The sequence below is a fragment of the Bombus huntii genome, chromosome 2 (assembly GCF_024542735.1).
Source record: "Bombus huntii isolate Logan2020A chromosome 2, iyBomHunt1.1, whole genome shotgun sequence".
Classification (NCBI taxonomy): domain Eukaryota; kingdom Metazoa; phylum Arthropoda; class Insecta; order Hymenoptera; family Apidae; genus Bombus; species Bombus huntii.
The window spans coordinates 18926715-18941445 of record NC_066239.1 but is presented as its reverse complement, the minus strand read 5'-3'; the positions used below and the strand labels follow the sequence as shown (position 1 = coordinate 18941445).

The 14731-nt window shown below is 42.7% G+C and overlaps 2 protein-coding genes across 6 annotated transcripts in view; both read right to left on the bottom strand.

Moving 5' to 3' along the window:
• Window positions 1-4644, bottom strand: part of LOC126874592 (FH1/FH2 domain-containing protein 3) — a 241936-nt gene extending 237292 nt beyond the window's left edge. For all 3 annotated transcript variants that reach the window (XM_050636828.1, XM_050636840.1, XM_050636834.1), the window contains exon 1: window positions 4207-4644. In XM_050636828.1, the coding sequence (XP_050492785.1) occupies window positions 4207-4371 (165 nt within the window). In that variant the 5' untranslated portion in view covers window positions 4372-4644. The remainder of the gene's footprint in view (window positions 1-4206) is intronic.
• Window positions 4645-4665: 21 nt separating this feature from the next.
• LOC126874566 (treacle protein-like) overlaps window positions 4666-14731 on the bottom strand; it is a 38235-nt gene continuing 28169 nt past the window's right edge. Inside the window, exons 5-11 of one of the 3 annotated variants that reach the window (XM_050636804.1) lie at window positions 13375-14702; window positions 11672-12540; window positions 10865-11087; window positions 10264-10363; window positions 10150-10186; window positions 7442-7557; window positions 4666-5047 (exon numbers count right to left, since the gene is read on the bottom strand). In XM_050636804.1, the coding sequence (XP_050492761.1) occupies window positions 4867-5047; window positions 7442-7557; window positions 10150-10186; window positions 10264-10363; window positions 10865-11087; window positions 11672-12540; window positions 13375-14702 (2854 nt within the window). In that variant the 3' untranslated portion in view covers window positions 4666-4866. Of the gene's footprint in view, window positions 5048-7283; window positions 7558-8283; window positions 9777-10149; window positions 10187-10263; window positions 10364-10864; window positions 11088-11671; window positions 12541-13374; window positions 14703-14731 lie in introns of those variants that run through there. The other 2 variants (XM_050636805.1, XM_050636807.1) reach the window with 2 other exon arrangements.

Here is a 14731-nt window from a genome sequence, read left to right as displayed (position 1 = left end):
TTAACCGTGCACCGGGACCTCTATGAGAATAGTTGCGGCTGAAGGGCTGTTTCAGAAACGGTGCCACGAACAAAGGAACCACGTGCACGCTTGCTGCGCTTCTGCGCTCGTGTCGCCTGACCTCTCTCTACTCTGGATACCCTTCTCTTTTTCTCCTTTATTCTATCTCTCTTTGTCCGTCCATTTCCCCCTCTCGTTTTCTCTCATTGTTCGCCCATTCTCCGCTCCAGCACCGTCTATAGTGTCTATATCTTCGTCTATTGTTCGGTCACCGGCTGTTTGTCCCTGATTCTAACTACACCAGATGGACACGCGTGCATGTACGTGTCCCACCGGACAGTTTACAGAAAGCACGCGTGCACGATTAGGTGAATGAAGCGCGTCAGCGTGTCAAAGCAAGCACCGCAAAGGTGTCACGACGACAAAGCTATCTGGACATGATCGTAAAACCACTTTCGCGACCGCGACACAGCCGACCGACCTGGACCTCTCACGAGCTCAGTTCCAGCGCTGGCTGTCAAAATGATAGGCGACACCGTGTAACGGACCAGCGCCCAACGAGTTCTACGTACGATGACAATGAGCTGCCTCGGAGACCTTGGAAATCTAGAGTCTCCGAGAAACTGGATTATCAACTGTTTTAACACATTCTTGCGACGTTAACTAGAGAAAGATTTGTTTCCTAACTAGAAAAAACTTTGAATTCGGTAATTGTAGAAGGGCTGAAAATTGCCAGGCCAATCGAAGAAGAGTAATAGAATATCGGAGTTTTATTCGTTCGAAACGTTTGTAGATGCTTAATAGGAACAAATCTTATCTGTAGAGGGAGGAAGAAAACGCTTGCGAGATGATAAATTGGAGTGGAAACCTGTTTATACTTAATGACCCACTCTTGGAATATTGCGCGAGCGAAATAATCGAAGGTTCTGGTATCTTTTATTCTCCGTCCATGAGTTACATTTGTGCCGTATGCAAAGACAGTATATAGCGCGATCTATGAATGTTTCGAGACATTCTAATAGAGGAATGTTCGAATCATAGTAAATACTTACGAACAGACCTGACGCTCATAGGTTGGGACCTTTGGAAAAATGTAAAAAAGTTGACGTATTGACTTTTCTTATTCTCTCTCATAACTTTCATCTTTTCCCTGTAGACTTTCCCCATTTTAATCCTATTTTCGCTGTCACGCGTACCTTACAACCGATCTCTTTCAAGAACGATACCATTGTCCCTCTTCGTTTTGTTGTTTCCTTTCAGTTTTAAGCTTACGCATTCTTCCTTTATTCTTTTGATCCAAGTACTGTCTTCTTTTAAGTCCTTCTCTCTTCTAACTTCTTCTTTTAAGTTCTATCGCAATAATCTGGAAGGCGTGCTGTCTACTACACTCTATCCCTATTGTCTCTCTATTACTCTTTCTTTCTTGCTTATTAATTTACGCTTTCTGTATAATAATTCTTACTTAGACGAATTTAAAATTCTCTCCGCATACCGTGGCAAAAATTATGCAACATCAATCGTGCGGCATCGTTCGTTACACATTCAGCGTGCCTACACCGGTATTAATTACCGTGCAGTACGCGGCGAGCGAACAGTAACAATCACCGAAAGATAAGCCGGTGGCGAATGCACGAAGCCGCAGCTATCCGCGAGATCGCGGCTGCATGTATCTATGTATGTATGTATGTATGTGCATATATGCTGTTCGGGTTTACGCAAAGCACGCTCGCGCGATCCAATGAATGAAACACGTAAACGTGCCAGGTCGCGGAGCCACGAACGCCACGCAGCTATACGCAATCGGATTCTCTTGGTGCGCGAGAGGAAGAGAGAGAGAGAGAGAGAAAGAGAGAGAGAGAGAGAGAGAGAGAGAGAAACAGCAGCAACTGAGGGAACGACAACCGGAGAAGATCCCACAAGATCCCCTGGCCATTAATGAATATAGTTACGCGCGCGAAATTTATGATCTCCCCCTCTCCCTCTCTCATCCCTCTTTACTGTCGTAATACGCCAAGCATATATTTCTCCATTGGCTAGGTGCTTAATAACGTCGATTTATAATAGTTAGCCGACCAGACGACTTTGAGAAGCGTGCAACCGCTGCCTCGATATCGCGCGACGAACATCTAATAATAAATTTTGAAGAATTACTCGGCCCAAGGTGAAGTTCGGCAAACGCCACGAGGATCGTTCGCCTCGCATCCGGCCACACTTTCCGTCCATTTTTCCCTCGACGATATAATTTATCGCATCGACCCTCCTCCGTTCCACTGATTCAATGTAATATCAGCAGTCGTCTTAAATCGTCGGGGAGCCGCATCGTGATACCAAGAGACGTGGTTTCGAAGAAAGTTTCAGGATGGGTAGTTTGGTTAATGGTACTCTGATTGGGAATTAATCTAATCGGTGCTCCGGGCATCGGAGAGTAGAGATACTTCGAAAGTGATTTCACCACAAGTTTTCGAACAGTTCATAATATTGCGCGGATGTAATGTATTTGTTACATTCTTTTAGGATTTAAGATTGTTTCAGAAAATGATTAAATAAATATGTGAACGTACAATCTGAAATCTATGTCTCAAGAAAACTTGTTTCAAGTTTAACCGAAGGAAATTTCCATATCTAATGCGTATTCTTGTTATACTTGTATGATCTTTACCATGTTCCTTAGTTAAAACGTTCTATCTACCATTTCGAACTATATCGTTGCATTCCATCGATAGAACAAAATTTCTTTTTTGATTCATTAGCATTGCGCATTTATATACTGGTGCTATTTGCAATTTTTCTAATCGTCAACTGTAAATATGCATACCCTGATACAGTGACCGTTACATTCTATCTGAGAAATTCAAAGTGCAAAGTAAGAAACAACATTACTATGGAATGGCCTGATAGAGCTAGAGTTATCGGTAAGTACTTCCTCGCGAACTTCAATGAAAAAATTCATTCGACTATTCCTCCGCGGTGCTACCGTGGTGCGGTAACTCGGGCTATTTGAAATTTTCAAGCATACATTACGCCGACTGGTATCAGGGCGGATTTCATAAATATTAATATCAAGGAAAGAAAATTCATCCCTCTCCGGCGCGATTTTGTCCGGGGATATAAATATATTTCCGTGTACGTATTACACGTCGAGGCAGACGTTAAGGGAGGGTTGAGTAAAAAGGAAACCTGTCCCTGGCGGGAAATTTCTGCGATCTCGAGAATCCTTGATACTGGCAGCAAGTGGCAGCATTAAACGAGAATCCTGTCTGACGATGAGAATAATTTCTGTCCCCCCGGCCCTCAAAGAGGTTCCGTTACAGATGGATCTCCTCGCATTACCATACCAGCAGCCGTGCCATATTTTTCCGTTATCGTAAAACATTTGTTTAAACACCTACCGTGGCATTCTTCCCATAGCTATTCATCTACGTCGTTTATCGAGGCGAACGTAAGCGATAGATGACGAACATGCTCGACGATTTCTTTGTAAGACGCTTTAATAGCTGTGAATGGACTTTATCAAATGGTTGCGTTCGTGGTCATTTTATACCATAGTAATTTAACACTTTTACGTAGTGATAATGTATTCTCAGTACGCTATTTGTCGTTTAACAGGATGTTAATGTTTGGAACAGACAACGTTGTCGTTTTACAGTTAGACAAAAGAGAATCGAATAATTAATTAATTTTACTATGTTGCATCTTTTAAAATATCAAATATGTTATCAAGTGACAGCGTCATACGTAGAACTCTGCATAAGATATATAGAACATAATACCAATCCTTATGGAATCATCGAAATTTGAACAACGCTTTTGATAAATTTCCACAGCAGTGCCACTCGAATCTGGATCTGCCATCGTTCGTTCTAACCGACCTACGTAGGTCGTTGAATTCCCCCTCGCTTAAGTCTAACATCTAACGCAAGCATGGTCGTGTAAGAGACTTCGAACCATTAAACTAAAAGAGGGGGGAAAAAGAGTGAAAAAGAAAGGACAGAAAAAAGAGCAAATGAAAAGTGTTGGTTTTTAAGCAATCAAGTACATCGTTAGCGGCGCGCAAAAAATCCTATGAATTATACTTTCGCGATAGATACCGCATGGCGGCGCCGCGGGCCGCTTGATGGAACATTAATTCGCCCTCGCTCTCGATCTCTCGATAAACGATGAATTAAGAGGAACGCTGTCGTTGCGGAGCGAGAAAGATGAACTCACCCTATGAGGCGCCCGTAGAAGTCGATGCACCGCTGCGAGCTGGTTAATTAGTGGCAAGGTCGCGCTGAAGGTGTGCACAGGCGGCCTAGGTGGCTCCGGATAGGAGCTCGCATAGGCAAACGGATCGACGTCATTCAGATACTGCACTCGGCACGTCAGAGACATCTCGCGGGCCCTCTGTATCTTGACCGTAACGGCCGATTGTTGTCCGATAGGGTCTTTTTTTCCACGATCCAAAGAAGGCAACACACAGGCTTGTTTCGCGTCGCGAGAGTCCTTTTCCTTCTTTCTCACTCGCACTCTATACACGTCTTTTCTTTCTCTTTCCTTCTGTCTCTGTTTTACCGGACCGCACGACCGCTTTACGCGAACGCACGAACCAGTTCGTCGTACCGCCGATTTATTTTCATTCGAGTCGCCGGCTACAACCAACCGAGAAAACGAACCTTGCTCTCGTTCCTTCTTTCTCTAACGCGCTGTCTCCACCGTTCACGCCAGCCCTCTGTTCCTTTTTCCCCGTGTCTCTTTCTTCCTCCTCACGTTCCATTCGCGTCTACCGGCTCGACGACGAAACAGAGGCTCACGTGAATACCTTGATCGCGGTGAACCGATATTCTCTTTCTCTACTCCGACCACTTCTCATCCGTTCGTGAGTTTGTTTTATGAGAACAGGAGAGAGAAAGAGAGAAAAAGAGAGGCACACCGCGAGCGACCGTGGAAAGCTGCCGATTTATTTTTGTCTGAGCGACGATGGAGATTCGTGACGGAGGAAAAAGTGCCGCTATTTTGTCCCTGCAGCTTTTCGCGCTCTTCCATCGATCGATCGGTTTGAAGTGAGTATCTGGAAAGTGGGTTTTTAATGGTAACGTGAATATCATTGACATTACGATGGAAATATTAACAAGGAAAATATAAATAGTTTTATATCTTCTTTCTTTTTTTTTTTTTAGTTACATAGTTTCTTAAAATTTCTTTGTAAAAATACATGTTCAAGAACGTGTTATGAAATAATAAAAAATAAACTGAATAAATCGTATTCGACGTTTACGGTTCGTACGTGCAAAAGTGACAATGTAGAAACTGTAACAACCTTTGACTCCGGTGACCAGGTGAATAAGAAACCGCGTCGTTTTCAAACGGTCGATGACCTTTAGATTTTCCTTTCACTCGTCTGTCGGCTTGTCGGCCGAAAGTGGAATGATCGGAAGAGGTAATTTTCATTTACCTTCAAGGTTACGAACGCTCTGACATACCGTGCGTTCTTCAACCTTACTTTACGACGCGATGAACCAAATTATCCCATAAAATTCCGATATCCATCAAAATTAATAAATCATACGCATTTTCTTCGCTATAATAGGGAACAGTGTTGACAAACAAAATCTACGAAAATATTTACGAAACACACTAATTGCCCCGGATTTTCTATATACACAATTCAAATACATCTACGTATACCAACATATAAGATTCGTCGCGTCCTACCTATCTCGCGCGCGAGAAGTATTATACAAAAACATCGATCTTCCACGCTCCGCGCATGACGCGAAATTTCTACACGGTGTCCAGTGAATCGCAATACCGTGCCCCGCCGATTCGTTCGTGTCACAAAAATGGATCAAACGACATCGATTCTCACGTTTTCATCTCTACGTTTCACACCGACAGTCAATTCGAGGAGCAATCGCGAGAAAATCAACGTTCGTACGGAACAAATTTACGAAGTGTCAATTATCCACGCATGCCAACCAGTCTTGTCATCCTCTCTTATTCGCATTGTTCTTACCCGTTGCATGGGCTAGCTCTTCTGCGAACCGGCTCGATGGTGCTCACAGGACAGAAAAAAAGGAGAGAGATGGAGAATAAAGAGAGAGAAATACCGAATAAGCGAGAAAGAAAGATAGTAGTTAGGGAAAGAGAGAGATGGAAGACGACAGAGGGGAAGAGAAAGAGAGAAAGAAAATGGCGAGAAGGGAGAAGGGAAACGCGGGGGAGGAAGATAGAAGGGAAAACGAGTCTGCGCCATGCCACGAATGTAATCGTGCCTGTAGTCGACGAAAGATTCACGATCAAGATGCGATCGTAACGTAAGATCGTGCTTAAGAGGATTTCCAAACTCGTCTGCATCAACAAATCCACGATGGACCGATGTTTTCGCGCGGACCCGGCGACAATCTCGACCGTTCCACGGCCGGTGCCAACTTTTCGGTATGCTCGCCGGTATGCCGCTATCAAAGGAATTTCACCGACCCGGCGTTGCTTTCTCTGTCTATTTTATATGCGAGTCGACTTTTCGTTAGAAATACAAATTCTCTTTTGACAGGATTCCTGGAACGGCCGTGGAACTCGGACTGTTTCCAGAAAGCATTCGAAACGGTAAACAGTTTGAGCTTGATTCGACTACTTTCATAATAATGTAAGAAAAAATTAAGCGCAATAGATTTATAACGTACAAATGTGAAACTTAAAACGGTCGGTAAACTTATACAACATGATCGTTAAAACGAAAATCAATCGAAAATCCCCGAAAATCGTATCAACAAATTTATACGTTTCTTGTGTTTACGAACTACAACAATTAATTGACAATCGTACACGTTAGATCCAGACAAAAAAGTCGAGAGAACTTCGTAAACCAGACCTGTGGTTAAAAGCTACATAACTAACCTAACCTCCAAAATAAATAACACGCCCCAGTAGCAGCGGTAACCTATCCGAACTAGTCGAGACATTCCAGAGAAATATCGATTGGAGTGCCCTTGTGACTCACAAAGAAGTTTCATTTATGCTATCATCGTATGGTATTCGTAATGAATTGACAGCTCCTTCAATGTCACTTTCAAACGTACGTCGAATTGATGGAATAAATTTCACGTTACCTGTGGCACTGACTGGTCAGTTATCGAACGACATCGCTCGATCGTAACGGCCAGCCGTTGATGTTCGATTTTTGGAGCAGTGTCTGCACCAGGAGCCGGGAGGAGAACAACGATATATACAGTAAACGAACTGTCGAACCGGAGTCTGCGCGACAAAAACTCAGCTCGAGTGAGCGCGAACGACACGCGCGCTTCCCGCGCACGGAAACGCGCGTCACCTTGATCCGTAATCGCGTACGACACTCGTCAAGATATGCACATTAATCGACGATACGTGAACGAAAATAACGCGGAATCATAAAACTGGATAAGAGAGAAAATGAGAGAAAAAATACACAATCAACAATGTATCTTACCTCGCGAGCGGCCGCCGCGACACTGAACGCCACGGACACCTGTCGCCACTAAGGCGACAGTGGCGCCGCCGTGCGGTCAACCCCCTCCCTATTCCGTCCCGGCTACAAAGGACACCCTGGAACGATGCCGTAAGACAATATTTGCTGTCTTTATTACCAAAATTGCTGTTTACCGCTGTTGCATAAATAAAATTATGTACCGATAACAATTTGGTGTGATAATTTAAATTAATCTCCTGTTATGAATTGTGTAAATATCGATTGGCCAGGAATATTGATGTGCGTTTCTCAGAAGGTGAAAGTATATAAAATGTTTGAAAGACGATTTGTTCAGTTATTGTTTATGTGTAGATGATTACGTTTTTTTATCACTGACAGTGTAATTTTAGATATACGTTAACAAATCGTTATTATTAATTGATTTTTTATTAAAGATTAATTCATCATCGTCGTCCAGAAGCAATTTAAACGATGATCTTTTATATCTTACTTTTTAATGAACCAACCGATGATTCATTATTTCGCTGATGTAATGTTTAATTTAGATACACGTATACATAGAGTAATACTTCATTCGTGCTAGATGTTTTGAAATAAACGTTCACACATCTAAATTTCGAGATAATTGCAGATTAATATCAGTATTACGTTAATTTATCGGTACTTGAAAATGTTCCAATAATATTATTGCAAGCGAGAAAAAATACAGTAATCATACAGATAAATTCATTTCAAGATTCTTAATGTGTTTAATCGCACTTTATATAATTGCTGTTTCAGTTATTGCACAGAAACATTTGATTATAAGCGCTCTGCGTAATTTCAAAGTATTTCATACAAAAAGGCCAGAACTCCATAATTTATTTGGATATAATTCTTTTACAATATAATTACGACAAGAATAGAGGAAAAATTACCTAACATGATGGATATCTTATTTTAAAAAATTGAAAATAAAAATACTAGATCGTTTTCTGATTTCTTGAAGAAAAACAAGCATGGACCTAAGTCGTTTTTCTTATGAGCTCTTCAGTTGACAAAAGCTCGTGGACATTCTTTGCGCGTAGAATTACTTCTGCCAATTCGGCCAATTCGTGTACAATTCGAAAAGGAGAAGTAACCACGGAGTAGGTAAATTTTGCAAGGAAAATCGCGGATTTCTGCGATAAGGAAGGGAATTAGAAAACAGACGGCGTGTTCATTCCATTTAAGACGCGCTGAACAAACCGAGAAACACACGTCCATATAGCAAACGAACGCGTTACTTTCTAACCCAAACAGCCAAAAACCGACAATATTATCGTCAAACAAACTTTATCCAGCCGGTCAGACTGACCCGTCTTCTATGGAGCCCATTTAAGCTGTACTTATCTTATTCTTTTCCTCTCTCTTTTCGATTTTCCGCAAAGATAGTCAGGGAACATGGGTCCACTCGGCGATTCGTTGTTTTCAAGGATGGAGCTTTTCATGAGAGAAAGAGAGACAGAGGTTTGCGTGGGTACGGAGAAACCAAATGAAACGGCAGGGCTGGTAATTGTGCGGTGAAAAAATAATCAGCTGGCGCAGCACGTAGAGCGTAACCGTAAGTACGGCTGTGCTCATTGTTGTCCCGCTACTACGAAACCCCACGAGGGTGACAAGCTCACAAAAGGGGCTGCTGGACCTATAGAAACGTGATGGGAGGTAGCTCGTGCAAGAGGGTGCCACCGTTGCGATAAAACTCTATAGTGCTCCGGGAAAATATGAGTGACTCGTCGACTGAGAAACGAGAGGACAAAAGATTTCTCGTTCTCGTTGTTGTTGTAAGTTAATTCTTTTCTATAACCCATAGTTTTAGAATTTTACGTCAATGGTTTTGGCATAGACACTATATAAGGTCTGAGTAAAATATCGTTATTCGAAGACGTATGCGCGAAGCTTTCTAGTTTTGTTCGAAATTTAAAGTAAATGGATTATTTTTTCGATTATTATATATTATTTGAGACTGATCATTTTTCTAATAGCATTTAAAATAGTTTACAAGCTTTCACGGAATTTTGCAAATTACCGCGACGTAATTGAGAATTTGGTCTGTTCCGAGACGACCGACGAAAGTTGCGAGCAAAGGGGAAGTGATTCCAGAAGACCTCTTTGTTGTTAGCACTTTGCGTGCAAAACGGAAGGAAAAAAAAGGAAAGGAAAGGGAGTCTGGAGTAAAGGAGGGTCTCTTTTCGCACATCCCTCATGAGAAACAATAATGTCGCGCGCACTAACACTCCTCCGGGATGTCGTCTACCCTCTTCTCGTCTTTGTTTGTCTGGCTTTTTCGAGTACTCGCTCTCCTATCCACGGCCACCTACACACCACTTTCCTTCAGCTACTGATCAGGATGAAAAGAATTGCACGCGAATAGCGAGCGCGAAGAACCGCGTCTCGCTGGAAAGCTATAGAAGAAACGAAGAAACGGAAGTTTTGTTGCTTGTTTCGCGTTCCCTTCCGTTCTTTCGCGTGGAACGGCAAAGTGATGAAACTTCAAACAGTATAGTGTATACCGTATTGTCCTGCACGCTTTTCAAACTTTCCAAAGAATTCGTGATAAGAGAAATGGTTGAAATGAAGAAAAGTAAATGAAAGAATACCATATTTGTTCGATGGTACAGCGTCACCTCTAATTTGACGTCGTAATGTTGACAAAGCGAAAGAGAAACAAAATTGTTAGAAAAACTTACCGGAATGTAGCCGTCGGGTTGAGGTCTCTCGTTGTCCCTGAAGAAAATTGCTTAATTACAATCAAGCATCCACGAGTTTCGGAATTCACGTTCGATTATCGACATGAAACGTACCGATGTCGTCGTTGTATCACCGGTGTCTGCGGAGTGCTGTCGTGGATGATCACTTGGGTGGCGTCTATCTCTTCGCATTCTGAACTCTCTTCTGCCGAATCTACACTGACAATATATCAAATATATCTATCATTCGTCGTACTTTGTACGTCGATATTACAAGAACATTGCAATTGCCTTCCACGAGGCAGATCTGAAACTATCTTCTTCAATATCCCTGACAATTACGAACGATCTCCAGCTACGGTTGGCTACCCGCTAACCCAAATTTCTTTTCAGCAGGGGAATTACAATCATCCGAATGTGTTCGTACCAACTACTCTCTAATCCTATCAGTTGCCCTTTAAATAGTATACGTATCTGTGTGCACGGGCTTATCCACGATTCAGCACCCATCCATCGAGCTTACCGCAATTCCCAAAAGGATGGATGCTATTGCTTCTCTTCAAAGGGACAACGTTCTCTCGTTAACAACCCTAGTCTCAAACTGCTCTAAACTCTACACCGACCGTATCCGGCACACAATCGGTAATTCAAATAACAGTCGTTCGCATACGTCTACGATCGAACCTAAATCGTGTTACATTCATTCAGAACTCACCCTCGCCGATGCGTTCGCGTTTACGAATTCGAGACAAGACAGGGCTTGGACACAAGGTGGTCGCGTCGCCCAATAAATCGTCGATGTTGGTGTGCTGGCCGATGAACAATGGTAACGTGGAAGGTCGTTTCCTTGGCGACGATCTTCGGGGTGTCGTCTGAACATTGTCGTAAGGCGAATCGCGTCCGCCATAGTTGTCAGGCGGATCTGGAGGATTCTCCACCTGCAAAATACATAGGCTTATTTGAAATAAAATAAAGTAACATTTAATTCATGAATGGTAATTGAATATTTCCCAGCTATTTTGTTTGATAATTTGATTTTACTTTAGTTGAAATGCCCTCGAAGTTATTGTTGAAGCGAATTTAGGAAATTGGTATATTATCAGTGGCTTCGATCATGAAAGTGTTCATCTTTTGGAAAATGTTAACGAGAATATTAGCAATTATAATTAACAAGATACTTAACATTAAAGTATATATAAAGAAAAGAAAGGAAAAGATTATTTACGAATGTATACAATATTACATTAGACGGAAGAAATTCACACGATAATTTAATGCGCATATCCTAAAGACGGCACAATGTAAGAACAATTTTCACACATTATCCTTTTTAGAGCCTCTCACGGAAGTCATTTGATTTCTTAATCAAAGGATCAATTAAGTTAAAGACTTCATTCTCTCATCGATGTAAGGCACGCAACGTTAAAGATTTACGACGTAGCGTATTATCGAGTTCTATATCTATAGCATCGTCAGTTAGGGGACCGTTAAATGAATAATATACGATATATGATCAGTTTACCCCTTCAGGACTGGCGCGATCCCCAAGCGGCTCATCGGGCGGCGGTGGCGGAAACTCGATAGGGAATCTAGAAAGGTTTCTCTTCGCGTATATCTCAGGTTCAGGGTTAACGCCAATATCGATTTTCTCGAACGATTCGGAGGAATCGGAGGTGCTGTTCGACGTTTCTATAGGAATCTTAACGACACCGTCAGGAACGTTTGACGAGCTATCCATCCACCATGGCTTCTCACCAGACTCGATATGCCTGACTTTATTTATACTTCTGTTGTACGTTTGACTGTCGTCCACTTCATCATTGTAGCTATTATTTTTTTGCGTAGGCGTTGTAGCGACAGGAATGACTTCGACTCCTTCAGGTACGTTCTCAGGATTGTCGTTCATCCACCATGCTTGTTCGCCGGATTGCTGGTGCCTGAGTCGATTTCTTCGTTCGTTGGACCGAGTACTGGAACGACTCGACTCTCGTTTCGAAACAGGAGACGCCATAGACGATTGCTTCTTCGATTCCTCCGACGGAACACTATCGTTTGCATCCAACCACCAAGCTCTTTCCCCCGATTCTTGTCTCCATATCGTCGGTCGCGACAGTTTTTTGGCATCATCCGAAAGGACGCTGTCATTTCCGTCTAACCAACGACCCCTATCTCCCGAATCGTGCTTTAAAACTGTTGCGGAAGATTGTCTCTGCGTTTCTTCCGACGGGACGTTATCATTGGAATCTAGCCACCAAGCCTTCTCTCCTGATTCTTGTCTTAAAATCGTTGTCGACTGTTTCCTCGCATCTTCCGAGGCCGCGCTGTCGTTTGAATCTAACCACCAAGCTCGTTCCTCTGATTCTTGTCTCCACACTTTGTATTTAAATTTGCCTGGGAACATACAATTAGGGGAAGTGGTTTATCTACGCGAATCGCACTAACTATGTTTTTGCTTTCGAAGCTGAGAAGATCGAATTATACGTCTAAAAATGATTTACAGAGGGAGAAATAAGACGTTTTGGAGTACACGAACTATTGGTAATTTACGATGTTTGCGAAAATATGTAATGCCTCTAAGGTAGAAACAATAAGTTACGTCTTCTCTTTTGTAAAGGAACAACTTAAAAATTCAATTTGCTGTCCACCAATTCCACATCTCTGTATTTGATTTTGCATTTTTTTAGCTATTTAATAACTATTTAATATGTTAATATATTTTGTTTAATAACTAAATAACGTAAAAGTAGACAATTCAACAGAAATAAATTTGTTATATTTTTCCCGCGTGGTTATGTTTATTATATTTTGATATAATTGTACTTTTCCCTCGCTAATTATGAACGCGGGTTCTTAGTAGCTTTTCCAATACGACCAGAGGTGAAAAGGAAACTTTAGAAAATGTGTGTTATCTTTCTTCACTCGCTTGTAACATTTATAAAATCCTCAAACTTGCAACGGAAGTTAAAAACGAACGTTTAGACGAAGTTTCGAATGAACCGCCCGTCTCTTTTTTTCTTTTGAAATCGTAATAATATATTACATTCTGAAAGCTCTTTCTCATAAGATTCGGAATAGTATGTGTAAGCACGTAAACACTATATGTCAGATAAATATAGCTTCCATCCAATTTCTCAAACCAAATCCCTCGTTTACGTGTATCAAAATAAAAAACCACATTTAACCGAAAATTTATTTCAAATGTAAAATTTGGAAACGCTGACTTACCATCGTCAGGTAAGGTACTACTGACGGTCGTTTCTTGACTGATATCTTCGTTGCACACGCTTCCCGTTTCGACGCCTTCAGGAACATTGTCGGAGTTCGGATCCATCCACCACGGTTGCTCCCCGGAAAAATTCCGCCTGATCCTCACGCTAGAATGTCTCTTGTCGTCGTTCTTCTCCGAGTTCGTGAAACTGAAGCTCTTCGATAGACTCTTCGATAAAGCGATCGTACCGTTTTGCTCTGACTTCTTCGCGTCCGTGCTCTCCTCGTTGGAATCCAGCCAACCACCTGATTTACCCGACTCGCTGGAATCTTGATGCTTATTCTTGAAAAGATTCGTCACTGGTGCGAGGGCCCTCATCAGGAATGATTTAGCCTCCTCCGTTTTCCCTGAACGATCGCTTTTCGATCTGGGACTAGACGGCGGTCTGGGCGGTTTGTCCATCGTCAAAGACATTTCGTCGGTGGATGACGCCAAAACGCTCGTCCTCGACGACCCTGCGCTTATCTTCCCTTTTTTCTCGCAGAAAGGAGATTTTGACGTTCTCCTTTTACGACGTCTCGATCCTGGTCTTGTCTGTTTATTATCGTCTTCCTCCTCGCTGCTCGACGAATTCGAAGAATTCGACTCGCTAACGCCGCTGGAACTCGAGCTTCCGTCTTGCTTGCTTCTCTTCCCGGAAGGAGATTTCGAGCTGCTCCTCGAATTTTCCGGCCTCAACGAACTAGTCGACTCGCTTTTCCTACCGATGCTCTTCGACGACGTACCGGATGATGGCATTCTCAGCCTCGATCTATTCGATTTCACGGAACTCGAGCTCGATTCCGAGGGGGCAGCTGGACGATGGATATTCGGTTCGGAGTTCGGTTCGGACTGCGAATCTTGAGAGCTGACGGACATGCTTCGTTGATTCTTCTTCTTCCTGCTGTACTTTGATTGCGACGGGTCGCCATTCTCCATGTTTAACGTCGACTTTCGAAAATCCTTGTTCACGTACTTAACTGGCACGATGCTCTTAGATGCGGACACCGATGTGGCATCGCTCTTCGGTACAGGTGGTTTGCCACGAGCATCCGGTGATCCGCCCTGCCTCAGATTCACTGAAGAGACAGTCGATGCGGAAGATTTCCCTGGCGATGGTGGCGGCGTCGCCTTTATTTTTGCACCCTGACTCGTCACCGAACTGGCTGACGTCGATTTCGATCTGCCAATTGGCACATTTACAGCGGATCCTTCCGACGAATCGGTCCGTGTCATTTGGCGGCAGAGATTTTTCGTAGAGCCGCTTCGCGACTGGGGTGTTGTGGATCGGCTTTGGGACGAATTGCTATTTAATCGGAAAAATAAGAAGAAGCG